Source organism: Anneissia japonica, unplaced genomic scaffold (assembly GCF_011630105.1).
Source record: "Anneissia japonica isolate Jap-2015-1 unplaced genomic scaffold, ASM1163010v1 scaffold288016_len413324_cov198, whole genome shotgun sequence".
NCBI classification, from domain to species: domain Eukaryota; kingdom Metazoa; phylum Echinodermata; class Crinoidea; order Comatulida; family Comatulidae; genus Anneissia; species Anneissia japonica.
Window position 1 is genome coordinate 66,923 of NW_022739618.1, and position 18,134 is coordinate 85,056.

The 18,134-nt window shown below is 35.4% G+C and overlaps 3 protein-coding genes across 5 annotated transcripts in view; all 3 read left to right on the forward strand.

The window, feature by feature from the left end:
* The window catches only part of LOC117117952 (shootin-1-like), a gene marked incomplete in the record, with an annotated part of 37,231 nt that extends 32,361 nt beyond the window's left edge, over window positions 1–4,870 (forward strand). Inside the window, 3 exon segments of the mRNA XM_033262440.1 lie at window positions 267–356; window positions 1,002–1,140; window positions 2,857–4,870. Coding sequence (XP_033118331.1) covers window positions 267–356; window positions 1,002–1,140; window positions 2,857–2,873 — 246 coding nt within the window.
* Window positions 4,871–6,203: 1,333 nt separating this feature from the next.
* LOC117117953 lies at window positions 6,204–12,319 on the forward strand. Its single transcript, XM_033262441.1, has 6 exons — window positions 6,204–6,360; window positions 6,978–7,076; window positions 8,180–8,385; window positions 9,076–9,181; window positions 10,748–10,915; window positions 11,836–12,319. The coding sequence occupies exons 2-6, from the start codon at window positions 6,980–6,982 to the stop codon at window positions 11,940–11,942; spliced, it is 684 nt and encodes a 227-aa protein (XP_033118332.1). The 5' UTR covers window positions 6,204–6,360; window positions 6,978–6,979; the 3' UTR covers window positions 11,943–12,319.
* A 2,328-nt stretch (window positions 12,320–14,647) lies between these two features.
* The window catches only part of LOC117117949, a 12,429-nt gene continuing 8,942 nt past the window's right edge, over window positions 14,648–18,134 (forward strand). The window contains exon 1 of one of the 3 annotated variants that reach the window (XM_033262437.1): window positions 14,648–14,731. Coding sequence is in view for 2 of the 3 variants with exons in the window: in XM_033262435.1 (XP_033118326.1) it covers window positions 16,186–16,224 (39 nt within the window). In the remaining variant the exon portion in view is untranslated. Of the gene's footprint in view, window positions 14,732–15,628; window positions 16,225–16,960; window positions 17,011–18,134 lie in introns of those variants that run through there. The other 2 variants (XM_033262435.1, XM_033262436.1) reach the window with 2 other exon arrangements.

The following is an 18,134-nucleotide window of genomic DNA, read 5'->3' on the forward strand; positions in this document are numbered from 1 at the left end:
GAAGGCGTATCATATCGATCTCTGACGGTTTAATAACATGCGATATTAGAGCTGTATCAACATTTTTATGTCAGAAAGAAAGAAATTCAAAGTCTGCTGCCAGTTGGATCAACACAACACCTTTATAGTCAAGTGGTTATGACGTTTGCCATGTATGCAAAAGGTCTCAGGTTTGAGTCCCAGTTGAGGGCGAGTTCTTTCTTTGGGAGGTTTCTTATTCATTTACATTAGAATAATATGTTGTAATAATTGTTTTGTTTTTGCAGGAGAGAAGAGCAATTGAGAGAGGAAGAAGCTCAAAGTTAAGTCGCAAAAATACTCCCACCCCAGCAATGATGGAACTTAATGGACTTTTGGTAAGTCCTATGTAATATTCACTTATAATGCTTTGTTTGCATATATTAGAATACACCTGTATTTATTTATTGACAAGGGGTCCAACATGTCTGATAGGGGGTCCGAATATAAACCCTGGTGGCCTTCATGGGAGAGTTTTTTTCTGCAACTTGATTGGTATAGCATGACCATACAGTGTGGCTTAATATGTCCCAATTAGGGATTGGCAATCAAAAAATTTATTTGGATAGGCAAATTAATATTTTTAATCTGACAACATCTTGGCATCGGATGATGGGGGACCAGGCCAAATTCCCCCTCCCTGATTCCCCACTGGCACCACTACTGGGTTCAGGTGCCTGAGTTATTGTTGCGATTCATGCATACTTCCCCACCCTCTCCCTATAGTTGAATCACAGCTCTGTGGCCAACACTAAGTCTCCCCCCACCCCCAATAATATTAGAAAACCATTATTAAGATATATTTTTAGTTTATTTAAATGTCTTCTACTATATCCATGCTAATTATACTATTACTGTACTATAATTAATATATATTTTTAGTTTATATAGTGTATATTCTACTATAACCATGCTAATTATACCAAAATGAAAACCAAATAATAGAACTTTACAACAATGAATCATATCTTTAATTTTTCCAGAAAAAGACATCGTCAAATCGTCCGCCTTTGATTAAATCTTCATCAGAGTCTGAAGCCACGTCTGAATTTCTCAACATCATGAACCAACGACGAAAAAAGATGGAAATAGGGGAGTCCATCAAGGAAAATGGAGCAAAAGGTAAAATAACATGTTCATATAATGAGTACCAGCTTAGTTTAAAAATGTCAGAATTACAATACTACATAGTTAGTAATAGCAATTGATTGGTTCATTCATTGACTTTATTTCAGAATCAAATCCATAATAATATTATTATTGTTATTATACAATACTACAGTTGGGTAATTATAAAGCACATTTCACTAATTTGCAAAAAATGTCCAAAGGAATTAGGTTTGACCTACCAAAGTCATTCTTGTTTTTTCATAGAAGTGACCAGCTGTAATGTGTGTTTTTTAAATATATTTTCATTTTCCATACATAGAGTATTCGTCACTCAAAAAATTGTTACAAACCTCGTTTGATATAACACATAAAAATATACAGCTCTCGGAACACTTGCTGATTTTAAACATAATGCTTTTTTTCTTTTCTTGAAGCTGTGTTTGTTTTACATTAAAAAGTAAAAAAATGATACAGGCATCATAACACATTTACTCTCCCAGAATTGATAAACTGAATATTTTTTGACATTTTTATTTATTATCTCCACAGGGGTGGCACCAGTGGGGAAAGGGGGCAGGTGGCAGTATTTTTTTTTACATATTAGTAGACTCTAAAGTCTACTAATAGACTGAGCCGACGGAGTAGCTTAGCTCAGTCGGCTAATCTGGTGGTAGCCACTGTGTGTGCGCTGAACCGTGCAGATCTCTAGGTTCCTGGCTCAATTCCCATCGCTGCCTCTCCTTGTGTTTCAGCTGGAGGGCTGAAACACAAATTGCAATAGCGCACTGTCTTTCAGATGAGGCATTTAAGCAGTTGGTCCCATGTGCATTTATGGCTCATGCGCACGTTAAAGAATGCAGTACTCTCTTCGGAAAAGAGTAGGTCTCTAGATTTACTGCCCAATCACCACCAGAAGGACCCCACTGGAAATAAGTCTTCTAGACTTTTTTGGGCTATCCTTGGTGTTTACACCGAATAAATCCAATAAAAATAAGTCAATTGAATAAGCATTTGAAATCTCTAAATTGTCATAGTTTCCTGGGACCACATCCAAGAGATTTTGAGCAACGCCCCACCACACCCACTTACTCTCCCGGCGGAGTTATTTCCCGCCCTACCCCCCTTCTCCCGCCGGGGACATCAAAACCCCCATCGGGTAGTTCCTGACGCCATCACTGTGTTTAAGCAACAATAGAATGTTTTGTTTGTTTTTGTTGTTATTGTTCATCCACAAATAAATAACTATTTCTACCAGATCTTATGGATATATCTAATGGCAATGCAGTTAGTGCTCCTGCTATCAGGTTTGTAAACAGGAATTGTGGGATTGCTAGCATGTGACATGTTTTATTAAATTTGCATCATATAGCATCTAAATTTTGATTCCTGAGTTTTGTTGTAGACACCACCATAAGGCAGAATGCGGAAATATATTATTACCATACTTTTTCCAACGCATGTTGCATTTGTAATGTTAAATCATTGTATTGTTTTAATTTTTATGTCTGGCACTTTTTGTTGATTTGTTGAATGATGCATGTTGGGTAATGAATATTTGTCATAAGTGGTATTTTATTATAATGTCTATATTATCACATTAAAAAAATTGGACCAAATATCATATATATTGATTTTAGGGAGGATCGAACCAGGCAACTTTGGATGGCCGCAGTACATCTTATCTGACTGCACCCACTTTTATTATCAATATTATTCTTTTTCTTTTAGGAGGAACAGCATCTTGAGAAAAACCAAGCATATAAAAATCCCACCTGCTGTTGCTAAGAAACCAAGGACCAGATCAATGTCATCGTCAACAACACGACCTTTCAACTTGAATCATTCCAAAGGGCGAGTACGAGCATTACAAGTCAAATATGAAGAAGCATGTAACACTGAAGATCCAGAGTCGGTATCAAGTTTGTCACCTATGGACTCGCCGACATTTGATCTTCCTGACCTCTTTCCTCCTGCTACCCCATCTCCATCTTCATCTGTAAAAAGAAATGGTATCATTGGTGTACCACAACCGTGGACACCACCAACTCCATCTAGGACCTCGTCAAGTTCTAGCACAGCTTCTGGGAAAATGTCCCAGTGGATGGTCCCACTTATTGCTCCTTTATCACCGGCAAATTCTTCTTCTTCCCAGTCGTCATGGTCATCATCGTCACCCCCGCCTATTCCACCCCACAGTTCGTCAGCAAAAAATATACAATCGCATTTACACCTTCAACCTCGATCTTCATCGCCTGCTAATTCCGCACAGATTAATGATTCTACTCGACCAGTATCGCCTTTGACCCAGAATGGGCGCTCAAAATCCCCATTAGCGTTCTTCCTGAGGTCATCAAGTTCCTCCCAGTCATCAGTCAACAGCAACAATGAACTTACCAATAGTTCTGATTGTCACATATATGAAGCTTATGAGCTGTTTGAAGAAGAAGACAACCCAGTGTATGAAAGCATTGATAATCCCTGCAGAGAGTATCAAAAGAATGAAAGGTACTACTCTACTGGTTGTAAATCATTGTCAAATTCAAGATGACTCTACAAGAAATATAATTAATAGTTTTAGGTTTCAAACTTTGTATATAATTTTTAATGTTGGTAATAAGGAAGTAAACAAGTAATTGATTAACAAGTATTGTAATTATTGTAATTTTAAAGATCCCTCTGACTTGGACTTATTAATTCTGCATTGATTGCGGATATTTTATTGTTTTGACCTTAACTAAATTGATTCACTTATATACATTGACAATACTACATTTTATTTGTTAATCATTTGATTTGATTTAATTTCATTTGTTAATTATTTGATTTAGTTAGTTAATTTGATTTGATCTATTTTATTGGTTAATTTGATTTGATTGAATTGCATAGGATATACGGTAGTATAAATAATTATCATTACAAAACTATATAGTAGTACATAATTATTTTAATTAATTATTAATTTCACCTTTGTCACTAGGGCCTTGTGATATTTTATATTGTATAAATGATTATATAATTAAATGATTTTATTTTTAAAGAAAATAAACTTATCACCTTTGATGCATAGCCATTGTTATATTTTATATGGTATAAATAATTATATAATTGAAATACTTTATTATAGTATATAATTTTATTTTCAAGGAAAATGTAAATCATATCACCTTTGTTGCTTGGACATTGGACAATTATTTTATATGGTATAAAATCATAATTTCACCTTTGTAAACTTTGTGCATTATTATACTGTTGCCAATTTTATGTAAAATATTGAAAATCATATCGTTTACAGTCTTATCAACATTCTGTAGGTGTATGTCTAGTTTTAATTATGAGTTTCATTTGATTGGATATTTTGATATTGTACAAGTATAACGATTTTTACTATTCTTACACCAGTCTTCAGCTAATGGCTAATTCTGATTGGATGTTATTGTTTGTATGGATTGGATTAGGGCAGTAATATGTAATCAGAATTAGAGATTCATTTAAAACTGATGTAACAGTAGCCACTGCCAAAAATTTTTTTTTTTTTTGGCAAATTAATTTATGCATCTAAATGATTTGTGTTTGTTTTAAAGTCTATAAAATTTATAATCCTGTACATACCATGTATATACACAAAAAATTTGTTTATCTGGTGAAATGAAAAAGGAAAAATACATTTTTTTAAACGTAACTTTATTGTAATTAACTATTGTAGCAAAATAGAATTTGATTAAATGCATCATAGCATACAAAATATATGTGTTTTGTGTTGCATTGTCTGCTGTTGAAAACAAGACTATCACATACTAAAACATACTATTGTTATCTTCTGTGATAATAATGATGCTTCACAAGGATGTCCCACTCAACAATGCAGATTGCCAAGCGATTCATTAACACAGGCATTCCATACAATTAATTTACAAAATAATATCAGGCTGAAAGCCATTTTTGGTAGAAGGTATAAAACCCTGTCCAGACGATCAACTTTTATTTGACTAAAACTTGTGACATGTCTAAATATGGTCATGATGATATCACATCATGACCATATATAGGCACACCATGACTATATATGGGCATACAACAGGTTTTTTTTGTCAAAGAAAATTATGATAGTCTGAACAGAGCTTTTGGTTTTAAAAGAGAAAAATACAAACTGAAGCCTAAAAACAAGGTGAAGGAAAATTGATGAACATTAAAAATGCATTTCTGTTGAAAACCCCCGTCTGTAAATAGTAAGGTTAACTCTAGAAGGAAACGGTCCTCAATAAAGAAACTAGAAAGTTGTGGCTCTAGGGGAAAAGCTTCTTTATTGCTTGGTATTGAACTTAGACTTCGTCAAAGTAAGATGGTAAGAATCTTTTGAGAGCCTAGAGATGCAAAACAACCAAATGATTTGGATGGTAGGATGAGATCCAACAACTCGGAAGAGTTAATTTGTATATAAACATATATATAAACTAAATGGTGGCCACTGATCTCCTATGAGCAAGAGGATGTAATGTTGCACCCATCACTTCTCTACTACTCAGATTGAGAAATCACTTCTGAACCAATATTTTCCAATAGCAGGCTGCTTCAACCCATAATGTGGCATTAAAGATGTATCGTCCCTTGCTATGTCAAAAAATCCTAAAAATTTATTTTCAAATCAACTTGTTCATTTTGCAATAACATACAAATAATTAACTTGTGCATAGAAATTATTGAATTTTAAAAATATGTACCCTGATTTTTAAACCAGAAAAGTATAATAAAAATAATGAAACACTTCCAGTGACTGGAAGGTTTTATATCATTATTCACTGTAAACTGATGGGTAGGCATTTTTTAAATACACTAAATGATATGTTAAAGTTGATTAATTATTATGTTACTTCAAAATTGGCAAGTTAATTTCATCTTTAATAACATAACTCATTAAAATTATTTACTTTGGGTTGGCATTGATTAAAATTGTTTTTAATAACATCCAGCATTTTAGGATGAAGCTTTTCAGACACTCTTCAAATACTGTATATTTTAATATACCTGTGGTAGGGGGCTCGCGTATCTTTATCGACAAACTTCAGCTCACAAAACTCAAATTGTATAGCGCCACCAACAGTTTTCATTGATAACAGGCGCTGTGATTGGTCGAGGCCAGGTTAAAAGAAACATCGCGGATATTTTCAACGAAGGTTGCATTTTATCAAGTTACAGGAAAGAAGTCGATTAATAAAGCACGAATATTTTGATAAAGTGAGTTTTTACTTTTAGTATATAACTTCACCAGCTTGATGGATAGATATAAATGAAACAGTTGCTGACCGATTTGTTATATAAAACACATGGGGCCTAGGCTAGGTAGGCCTAGCCTGTGTTCTGTTTAACAGACTGTTAATCATAATTCATGTCATGGTGCAACAGGGGGATAGACCTGTCGTTTTTCTAGATAGGCCTAAGGCCTAGGGGCCTAGAGAAGTCCAGGGTCTAGCCTAGCTACAGTAGGCCCTAGTCCCAGCTAGAGTAGGACCTAGGCTGCCTACCTAGTAGGTTAAAATTTAAAAACCTATCAGAGGAATTTTACCCTCTAGGCCTAGGCTTAATACTATACTACTATTACTACTATTTACTAGTAGGCTAGTAGTATGCTACTGCACTGCTGTAATGCACAGGCCTAGGCTAGTAGAAGTAGGTCTATTTTAATGCATTATTAATAGATAGGCTCTACTTTTTCTTATTTCTGTTGGTTACACACAAATGTGAAGTGAATGCCCAGCCTTAGATGTCCAAGATGATATGCCCTATTCAATACATTGTGGTGATAACAATTTCATTTCATGTTATTTTATAATTCATTATACCTGCATTCTCAGAAATGGCCACGTCACTTATTCAACCATTCGTTGACCAAGAAAATCCATTGGCGAACACAACCAGTAAAAAATCAAGTTCAGTATCATCATCTAAGCCTAGTAAGTAAAAATATTACCTTAATGTAACAATGATTTATAAAAAAATTTACTTCATTCTGTTGCAATATTTTGATATATTTTCGTTATGACATCAATGCTATATATGAGCAAATCAGGTAGTCTTTATTTGGAGGGGTCTTTAATTTGAGGAGACCTGTATTTGTCATACTTTTATGGAGAATCACAAAGTTTTTTGGCAAGTGTACATACATTTTCTTATTTTGTTGGTAATATGGATTTAATTATAAAAAATCCTGGGATTACAATACAGTAAGTGATCCATTTAAAGTACCATCTGATACCAGTGGGTGTTTGTAAATTCAAAAATTAGTAAACTCGATTGGGTGTCAGTTTCCAATACCTAGGCCTACCTATCCCCTGCCATTGAGTGCTGATAAGCTGACAGCAGCCTGGCCTAGCGCGAACTGACAGTGAAGCAGCGTGGTCTACTGCGCTAGAGCCTAGCTGAATTTACCTTCAATAAAAAATTATTTTAATCACTGGCATTCTTCCACTTAACAAAATATTATTTTAACTCTTATTCAAACATCTGTATGTTTTATGGATTCCTCTATCGTGTTCTTTCTAATTGTCAGATCTCCGAATTGTGTTGTTTACATGTACTTCGCGATCATATCTAGTATTCACGATGTCAATAAGTTGCTGACCCCAACACTCGTTCGTCATCGTAAACATAATCCGACGACACTTGCGTTGGTAGTTCGTTGTTCTGGTTAGGTTTATTTACATTAATATAGTGATTATTATACCAGAAATTCTAGAAAAGTTTAAACTACTGTATTAATAAATAAATACAACAAACTTGATTTTATTAAGAAAAATATCACTTTGTACAACGTGCGCAATCAGACTTTTTTACGGTAATAATTGGTTGATGATGACGTCATCAGGGGTGGGGCAGAGACCATTCGTAAAATCGATGTTCATAAAATGGACGTTTTACGGTACAATTATTTATTTTTGAAATAGTGAGAACAACTCAACCTTACATAAACAGTTTGGTCCAAATTAAAGTTCAACTAGGTTCTATTTATCTTTTTAAAGAAAGTTGTTTCATACTTCTTTTTAATTTTGTCTTGTAGTAGCTGGGAAGACGTTCTCATCTGCATCGACCCCTATGCTTACACCACGTCAAGCTCTTGGTAACATAAGCAATGACCCAGTTCGTCGTGCGCTGGGAAATGTAACAAATACGATGAAGCGGCCTAGTCTGAGTAGTACAGTCAAGAAGGGACTAGTCGATAAGAACATTCAATTGAAGAAATCAACTATGACCCCAGGCACACAGGTAATATTAAATTCTGCATCGTCAGAATGATTCACTAAGGCTATGTTCAGACACTATCAGCTAACGGTAGCGCAAGTATAATCGAGCACCAACATACCCCAGATTAGCGTACGCCACTGCGTAAAGACAGTTATCCATCAATGATTGCGAACTCGCCCAAGATTTGAGCAGTGACAATAAACATGAAATGAAATGCATGATTGTGAATTTACGTAATTTCATCCAAATACTTGCGCTAGCGTTTCGTTAATTGCCTAGTCTAGACATCTCGCTTTTTACACCTTGGAATAACGTACGCCCTGTGTTAGATTCCCCTGGCATATCTCAGGTCTGAACATAGCCTAAAGCACTTGAAACACTAGAAATTATTGCTTGTTAGCATTTATGGAGAGTTGATTTTTTGATGTATGATTTCGTTATTATAAAGAGATCTAAAGTTAGTTTTAAAAAGTTGGTTGGTTTGGATGGTTGGTTGGTTGGCGGACAACCAACCCCTTTCTTTCCTGAGTTTGCTCTCCAATTCGAGATCGCCTTTGGAAACAGAGGGTTATCTTTGTGTTAAGAAATTGCAGATTATTATTTGGTTCTTTGAAAAAGTGGTCTTTAATTAGAGAAGTCTTGAATCGGAGGGTGAACTGTAATGGGTTGATTATTTTAATTTAATTTTTTTTTTTAACCATTCTTTTTCAGTCATCCAGAAAACTCAAGACCAAAGCTGTAGATGCCAGCAAATCTGCAAAAAAAGACTCTCTACATCCAATTGAAACCATGCACATATACGAAGATAGGTTGACAGGTAATATTTGCAGTTTAAATTACTTGCATAGAAACAATAATAGTGTTAATTGCAAGCAGACTTAGATGCCTGGTTCCTTATCTATGCACAACGAAATGGCCAGTGCAACAGCTCAATCTTTTGTGAATTAGTGCCACAACAAGTATTTTGTAAAACATACATCAAGTTTCAAAGCTCTGTTGTGTTTTGATGTGCACCAGTTTTTATCCAGTCTGTTTTGAAACTGCGCCACCAACGTCTTGCAACTTTTCACTGGGGGACATCCAGCAGCCTTGCCTGAGCAAATTTCGTTTTTCCAGACACATATCTTCTTTTGAGTGCTTTTAAAAAACAAAAACAATGCAGGTTTTATGCACATCTATTGTCATCTATTTATCACATCTATTTATTTTTTGGCCTCTACAAAAACAAGGTCGTGCGCCAGTCACCGAACACTGGTAACACAGGTTTTTGGAAATTTTCATTTCAAATTTAGCGAAAATGTTGTATACAAAATATATTAAAATGAAGCATAGAAACTACACATACAGTTCACCCACCAATTCAAGACCCCTCTAATTCGAGAACAAAAAAACAATCTTAAATCTTTTTAACTCAAAGGTAACCCTGTAAGTGGAAACTGAACCCCGAGACCACCCTAAATTTTCTTGTTCCAAATGTGGTCTCGAATTGGAGGAGAAAGTGTATATGAGGATCTGCTTCCAAATAAAATGTTGTGATCGCTAAGAAATTTATCTATTCATGAGAAGTTATTCCATAATTGCCTCTTCTTCATTATGGAGACCAAAATGCGGTACAGTAAAACGTCCAAATGTACCAAGGAGTGTTCGTAAATTGAAAAATTTGTGAACTAGACCGGGTGTAAGTTTCCAATACCTAGGCCTAGCTATCCCCGGTCATTGAGCGCTGATAGGCTGAGGGCAGCCTGGCCTATCACTAACCGACAGTGCAGCGTGGTCTACCGCGCTAGAGCCTAGCTGAATTTACCTTTGATAAAATCCAAATTTTTTTATTCGCTGGCGTTCTTCCACTTAACAAAATATTATTCAAACATCTGTATGTTTTATGGCCCTTTCTATCGTTTTCTTTCTAGTTGTTAGATCGTTGAATTTTGTTGTTTACATGCATTTCGCGATCATATCTAGCATTCACGATGTCAATGAGTTGCTGACCCCAACACTCTCGTTCGTCATCGTAAACATGTACGCTAAATCCGACGACACTTGCGTTGGTAGTTTGTTCTGGTTACGTTTATTACATTAATATAGTGGTTATTATACCAGAAATAGAAGAAAAGATCGAACTATTAATAAATAAATACCACAAACTTGATTTTATTAAGAAAAATATACACATCACTTTGTAAAACATGCGCGATCAGACTTTTTTTACAGTAATGACTGGTCAATAATGACGTCATCCGGGGTAAAGACCATTCGTAAAATTGACTTCGTAAAATCGACATTTTCGTAAAATGGACGTTTTACTGTAATTCAAAAGACATTGAACTATGTAAAATCTCTGTATTCATTACAGTGTTATCTCATTGTTTTGTAAACTTTCTAGATTGTGAGGTCACGTTGCCTGTTGAAGATTGCCTGTCCAACTTAGATTGTCTTTTCACCAGTCGAACCCCTCTGCTTCACTACCCAGTGCGTGATGTGGATGACATTATACCAGACTTTTCTCATTTGACCATCACTCCAGTACAAAGGCCTGAGTCAGAACCAATAGGTAAAGATAAGTGTATAGCATATTCAGTCACTTAAGAACTAACCTCAATATTTAGGTGTACATGTATGCAACCCCATTGTTCTGGGTTGGGTCTTGACACAGAATTCCTCAAGACTAAAAACCTAATAGAAGGCCAGTTAGTGCACTGAGAACGAGTTAGTGCACTAAGGATGAGTTAGCAGTAAGGGATTGGACTTTAGTGTGAGAGGGGCTAAGTTTCAGAAACTTCAAAATGCTGTACTTGCTTAGTGAGAACTTTGCTTTATGTTAGTCTGCTCGTCCTGTGTGCATAATGGACCTTTCTGCTAAATCCCGCTCGTTGGATATTGATGCTAAGGCCCTAAGGAAATAGAGCATAAACGTTCGTAATCATGTGGGACGAGAGTGTATTCTTAGTGATGTACTGATTGGCAGTGGCGGCTCTAGGATATATTTTCTGGGGGGTGCCCCCTAAGCTGCCTGACAGGGGGACTTTAGCTTGTCGGCCCAAGCCGGGAGAAGGGGTTGAGAGGGGGGTGACTGGGTAAAAGCTTTGTAAGGGGAACCTGTGTACCTACTAGATACGCCACTGCTGTCTCTGTAATTTCAATTTCTTATCCTTCATTCTTGCCAGAGTTGCCCTGCACATTTCCATTCTGATTACATGATTTTGTTTCAGTGTCTTTTTACTTAATATTTCTATTATGGCTACGTTCAGACCTACATTCTGGTCAGGTGTATGATAATTTGGGGTCTGTTGGTAGATTATCGTACGCCAATGATTGCGCATTCAGACTGGCGTTCACTATGCTGCGCACAAGTTCACACTGCTCGGTTAATGTTGCACTAGTGTAACTCGTTGTGTCTGAACATCTTATCACACACTCTCTATCGCTTTTGTCATCTTTGACTCACTTTTCTTTCACTTTTGTTATTTATAGAGTTTCACCCAGGCTCTAGATCGCAGCTTTCTGACCAGCTCCTGAACCTGCCTCCCGTCGATGAAGTTGACTTCCTCAACATCAACTCAATCCTCATGAATTTGTAGGCCTAGCAACGCTCCTATGTAAATCGTCTAGCATCTAACAACAACATAAATAAGGCCTAACATGACATTGCAATGATAAATTTGTGACTTAAGATCACGTTATAAATTCAATATAAGCACACAGATCTGTCAATTATAATATATTGTATTTTATAACATATTTGTCTTACAAAAGGTGGTAAATGATGTTAAAGATGCAAATATATTTTCTTAATATTTTGTACTCCTCTTATCTATAGAGATCATTTATGTATTTTGACTTGCTCTGTAAATGTTGTACTTTATATTGTAAACTCATTGGTAGTTTAGTTTTGTGTCATTATCATGTTATTTCTTTGTAAAATTTGTAAATAAAGTGAATTGTTTGGAATAAATTACTTTGTTTTCTGTAATGTTTACTTTGTCTAAATATGATTTTAAAATTAGCATTTCATCAACGAAAGGTAAATACAGTGTTTAAATAAAGGATGTGATAGTACATCTTGTAGCATAGCTCTAAACGAATGTTATATTTATATAAATACATTGTGTAATAAAATCCTCCAACAGAATTCGAACCTGCGACCTCTCGCTGTCCAGACGAGCTTCATAACCATTAGACCACGGAGGCTTCATGGTTGAACAGATTCAAATAACTGCCTGACTGCCAGACCTAACTCCAAACGGAACATTAACATTTACAGAAAAACAGGCTCTTGACATACGCTTCACATACTTGGGACATCATATTGGCACGTTAGTTTCATCTGAAAAAAAATGATTTAAAGGATGGTTAAAAGCATTAACTATAATAAGTGGGTCACCTATTACACATTGATTGATTTTAAAAGAAAGAGCCACAGGTTTGGATTTAGATTTCCTAACAAAGGTCCAAAAAGATTTCCCACTGCCATTAGACTTTGAAGCCAATTCAGAAATAAAGTTGAAATATGCCATTTTTGTGGAATACTTAATTTTGTTGCGATAATAATTATATTTGACCCACTTATCAGAGCTATTGAATTTCTTAGCTGCTTTATTAAATATTATCTTCTTAGATAACCTAATTATTTCAGGTGTTACCCATGGGTGGTATTTAGCCCTAACCGTAGCTTTACGTTGAGGTACTATATCAAAAACTGCCTTGAGGACCTTATTTTTAAAACATTCCCATACCATGTGAAGTTCACGTCATCAGTCCAATCAATTGTGAAAAGTATTGCTATTTCACTTGAGACATCAATTTTTAAATGGTCCATAAAATAACTAGGAGGAAGATTATTATTTATTTCAGTTAGATTAGGTGTAACTTTAATTGCGTCGTGATGACTATCACCGATTCCAGGATGAGGTAGAAGTTATAGCATTGCACCAAAGTCAACCAAAGTACCGTCGCTAGAGTATTTATTCTTTCTGCGAGTAACAAACCTTACTAACTGATCAATATTTAGAATACCTAGACTTTTTGATAGACAGCGTTTTCGGCAACAAAACATCAGGTGCATTACTCATCAGGTCCATATTGAGATCTCCTGTCAACATAATAGCATGATGGTAGAGATGGCTATCAGGAAAGACCTTATCCATACTTGCCTCGAGCTTGTAAAAAATGTAACTGGTGCATTTTGTGGACGATAGATGTAACCGATTAAGACCTTCCCAGAATGATTATGGAGTGACACCCATATAATTTCAAGACCAGGTACATTATATTGATCTGCATGATAAGCATTGAAATTTTGGCAACCAACGATGAAAACACCACCTCCTCTGCGATTGCGACCTTTTCTAAAATTTGAAAACAAATTGTGTCACATAACTCAGTGTACGAGATAGACCCATCAAGATGAGATTAAGTGACGCAAGGAATGGATGGAGATTCAATATATAGTAATAGTAAGCCGAGAAGCATACATAGACACATAGATATTAAGCCGAGAAGCAAAAGCATAAAAACACTGATAAGGTGTGCTTCTTTCTAGAATATTGTGTATGATTATGATTATATTATAACATTATATTTATATATAATAGGCCTATATATACATTATACATATGTATATATATATATTTATGTATAATATACATTATATATAGTCCTATATCAAAACAAGATAAAACTTCACTTATCACAATTATTAATATAATAGGCCATCTTCATTTGATTTAAGTACAAATATCAGTCACTGATTACCAATTCATTCAACTCAAGGAATGGTTAAATCAAATAACAGTAATAATTAATAATGTATACAAAATGTATTTAAATGTAAATATCTGTGTTCTTGCACTAAGCCTAGCTTTGTCAAAATTACTGAGATCGTATGCATACAATTCTATATACTAATTCCACGTTATCATTTTTTCACTCATTATTTCTTATATTCAACTTTGTTGGCTACATTGATTAATTACGAATGATCACAATTAAACAAAATACAGAGGCCGCAGGCCGTACAGAGTAACAGGCCCCAGCTTAAAAGTTTTTAAATAGTTGACCAATTGGTGGCGTCCTTAAACAAATAATTATGTATCAGAAAACACTCTGTTATCGAACAAACGTGGTTATAATTCTTAAAATATAATATTTAAGCCCTGCAATAAATTTATTTTTAATAATATAGAAATTTACTAATTACCTATATAGTAAACTTGTTATTTATATTTTTTATGTACTGTTTTAAGTATTTAAGCTTAGGCCTAGGTCACAAGGTCATCTCGGAGTCAGATTTCGGAATAACAAAACAAAACAAAACGAGCTACGATTTTTTTGCTGTTTTTGTGAATATCATCTGAATTACAAGAAAAACGTACGTAAAACTCATTAAAATGGATACATAAGTACTTTTATTAATAATTATTAACAGTTCAGTTTCAATACGTTGTGTAAATGTTGATTTAAGCTTCGTTTTGTACCTGGGATGCCTTGGGATTTTCCACCTCACACTCAGCTTAACTCAGGCTCAGCTAGCTTACAAGTTACAGTACCTCCTGGGGCTCAGCCAGTCAGACCTCACGGTCAGTAAATGGAGGCATAGAGTTTGAACATACTAGGTCTAGGGCCCAACTAGCCTTTTAGGCCTAAACCTGTGTAGGTACTATGTGATTGTAGTACTTTTTAAATTTATTTTATATTTATTGGTTGAAGTTTTTAGGTTCAGCCCTCTTATTCATTGGTTATTATTGCAAAAGTAAATACTCAGCTGAAAATAGCTGTTAAGTGTTATGGATTTTTGTGTACCATTCCTATTTAATGTTTGAATACATTTTTTTTTAAATCTTGGGCACAATGTTATTTCGCCGAGACCTATTCCTTAACTCATCCACTTTCTTTTCAAGTTCGACCATTCTTGGTTTCTTGACACTGTCATGCTGGGAACCAGTCAATTCGAGCGGATGCTACTTCGAGCGAAGGCCAATTCGAGTGAATTCGAGCGTAATTTTTTTCGAGCGGATGCTAGTTTGAGCGGAAGAAGTTCCACTTGTGCGAACAACAACCTGTGCGAGTTATATACGAATTACTTCAAAATTTCCTATTTTTGAGCTAAAAATTTGACATTTTCAAAGGGGAAAGGGGCACACAACAGTTCCAGAATAGATAAGTGAGTAGCATAACTCAGTTACAAATATAATTTTGTAAAAAATAATGGTCACTCGTCTTGGGTGTGTGCTTCTCGTGCACTCTAGTGAAACATACACTTTCTTCTTTTTTAAGCTGAAAAGTGCGCAAATCTATTATAGTTTTAACTTGTTAGCGGCCATCTTGGTAGTCGAAGTTGCCAAGACTATAATTCAAACATGGAGTAATTATCAAAAAGTACTAAAAACCTTTCAGAACCTTAGTAACCAGAGCATTTTTTTTCATTTAAACAAACATACTGTACAAGAATACGGGGACGATAAATTTCGCCCTTGTTATAGTTCGCACTAAATGCATCCGCTCGAACTGGCATCCGCTCGAACTGACATCTGCCTGAATTGACTGGCATCCGTCATGCTTATTTACCTTCTATTTACCTTCGTTTCTGAAAAAAACTATCCTAAAATAATAATAAACTATCTTCTACTTTCACATTTGTTGTTTTTAGTCCCCTTTACACATTTACCAGGCAGTTCAGCACGTCTGCTAGCATATTAATAATTGTGTCCAGCTTCTTATGTATAGCCATTGTAGTCTTATCCCTGACTACATTGTCTTGTCCACTATTCCCACCCGGTGTATCGTCTGCAGCTGCAGGAATGTCATTGTCCTTTTTTCCCTTTGATGGGCCCTGTTCGCGCCAGAACCGGAAAAATAAACAGGGTAAGTTTTACATCCATTGGTGGTCTGCCCATTCGTGCACAACTCGGCTTCTAAAAAACATTTCTGAACTGGTCTGCAATTTCTTTATGGACATTGTTTCAACAAGCCTTGTCAAGTTGGCCCTGTATGCAGGCCTCGTGCCCCAAACTTTACGCAGAAACTACAGTACAGTAGATTGTTGTGCTAGTCAACTGCATCTCCTCATCTTTCCAATTGACAGTGCCAAAACAAGCCAACATGGACTTACTTAAACAGGCCTTGCAAATTTACAAGTCTGGAAAGGAACATTTTGGGTGATTAAAATGGATAAACTTTTTATAAGCAATTATGGTTGAAAACGAAAACACTGTACACACTGTTATGCGAATGAATATACAATACATCGCCTGTAATGGGGAGGCTAGAGGGATGGACCGGCCTAGCTATAATCCATGTCATTTATTTTTACCAAAGTTTTTCTTAATTTCTGCTTTGAAATAAACTTCAAAAATCCAGTGTCAGCCAAAATGTTAAACCTTACCGTACTCACGCGAATAAGCGCCCGTGCGCTTAAAATATTTTTTGCACCTTTTAAGGGGCGCTTATCAAAACAGAGTGGAAATTGAGGGGGCGCTTATGGAAATAGATGAAAATCGAGGGGTTCTTATGAGAACTTATTAGATTCAAGAGGCACATTTTGAATGAAAAACGATCATATAAGGACATCAGGAAACCGTAAATTACGAATGGTGGTGCGGCGAAAAAGATAATCATCCAGAGAGCATGGCTTGTCATGACAAGAATGTTGTGAGTACAGTATTACATAACAGTAGAATAGCAGATGAAATTAGTGGTGGTGGTTAGCTTGTTGGTCATCGGCCGATTGAGATTAGCAGGATGGCATGATCATTGCAGGTTTTTTTGAGAATGTGTTAGGTGCAAATTGTCGGAAAAGCAGTAAGACTAGGCTATAGAAAAATGTAAGAAAATGAAAGTTGGAAATATACTGTCTGTCCAGGGAGCTCTCATCTGTCTAAGATAAATATCCTCATTTTGATATTAACTAAAGGAGAATGTGATTCCACTCCACACCTCAAATCATGCCAACATCCACAGAAGGGGGCACTTATTCAAACGGGGCGCTTAAAGAAATTTTCACGGCACTTATTCGATAGGGGCGCTTATTCAAACGGGGCGCTTATTTGCGCGAGTACGGCTTTGAGTGCTGAACCATTTGAAACAATTAAAACAAATTGCAGTGTTGTTTTATAAGGCTGTTGTGGGCAAAAATCCATGGGCGGTTGGAAATTAACACTTGTTCGTGCAAGAATGAGAATTTGCTTTATCAGTAGATTACTGTGTTAAACTCTAAAAAAATTTCTGCAGATGGGGCCATTATTTTTTAGAATTTCTTAAAACAGGTTTCTCTATTCTTTCTGCCACTCAGAATTTCCTCTATCTCATTTATGTTTCATAAAAAACAGCTCAATAATGTAAATATTATCCCACTTTTGGTTTTAGTATGGCAGCTAAAAAAATGCACGTTCTGCTGTGTGACATGCGCTCTCTTCCCTGCAGAATCATAACAACTGTGTAATACATTTGCTGTATTGGCAGATTTCTAGGCCTAATTTTTAGTCAGGGAATGTATCCATCAGAAAATGAACATTATTAGCTGTTCTGTCTTTGAATAATGGTCTTTTCAGTTTCTGAGTAATTACTTTAAGTTCAGATCATAGAAGAATTAAATTTAGAAATTATGTTAAAAGGATGGTGGAAAAACATTTACTGTTGTAATGAAACATCAATTGGAAAAGAAACATCTAGAAGTCAAAATTGGTATATGTAAAACAGATATTAAAGAATAAATTACAATGATTAATTAATGCTTAATTAAGCATTTTTGTAGTGCAAAATATTAAGTATATATA

Excerpts from the sequence above, each read along its gene's own strand:
- LOC117117953 (XM_033262441.1), top strand. The coding sequence starts at position 6,980 with ATGGCCACGTCACTTATTCAACCATTCGTTGACCAAGAAAATCCATTG. Across the intron at positions 7,077-8,179 it reads AGTATCATCATCTAAGCCTA|TAGCTGGGAAGACGTTCTCA; the intron begins GTAAGTAAAAAT and ends TTTGTCTTGTAG. Across the intron at positions 10,916-11,835 it reads GCCTGAGTCAGAACCAATAG|AGTTTCACCCAGGCTCTAGA; the intron begins GTAAAGATAAGT and ends TGTTATTTATAG.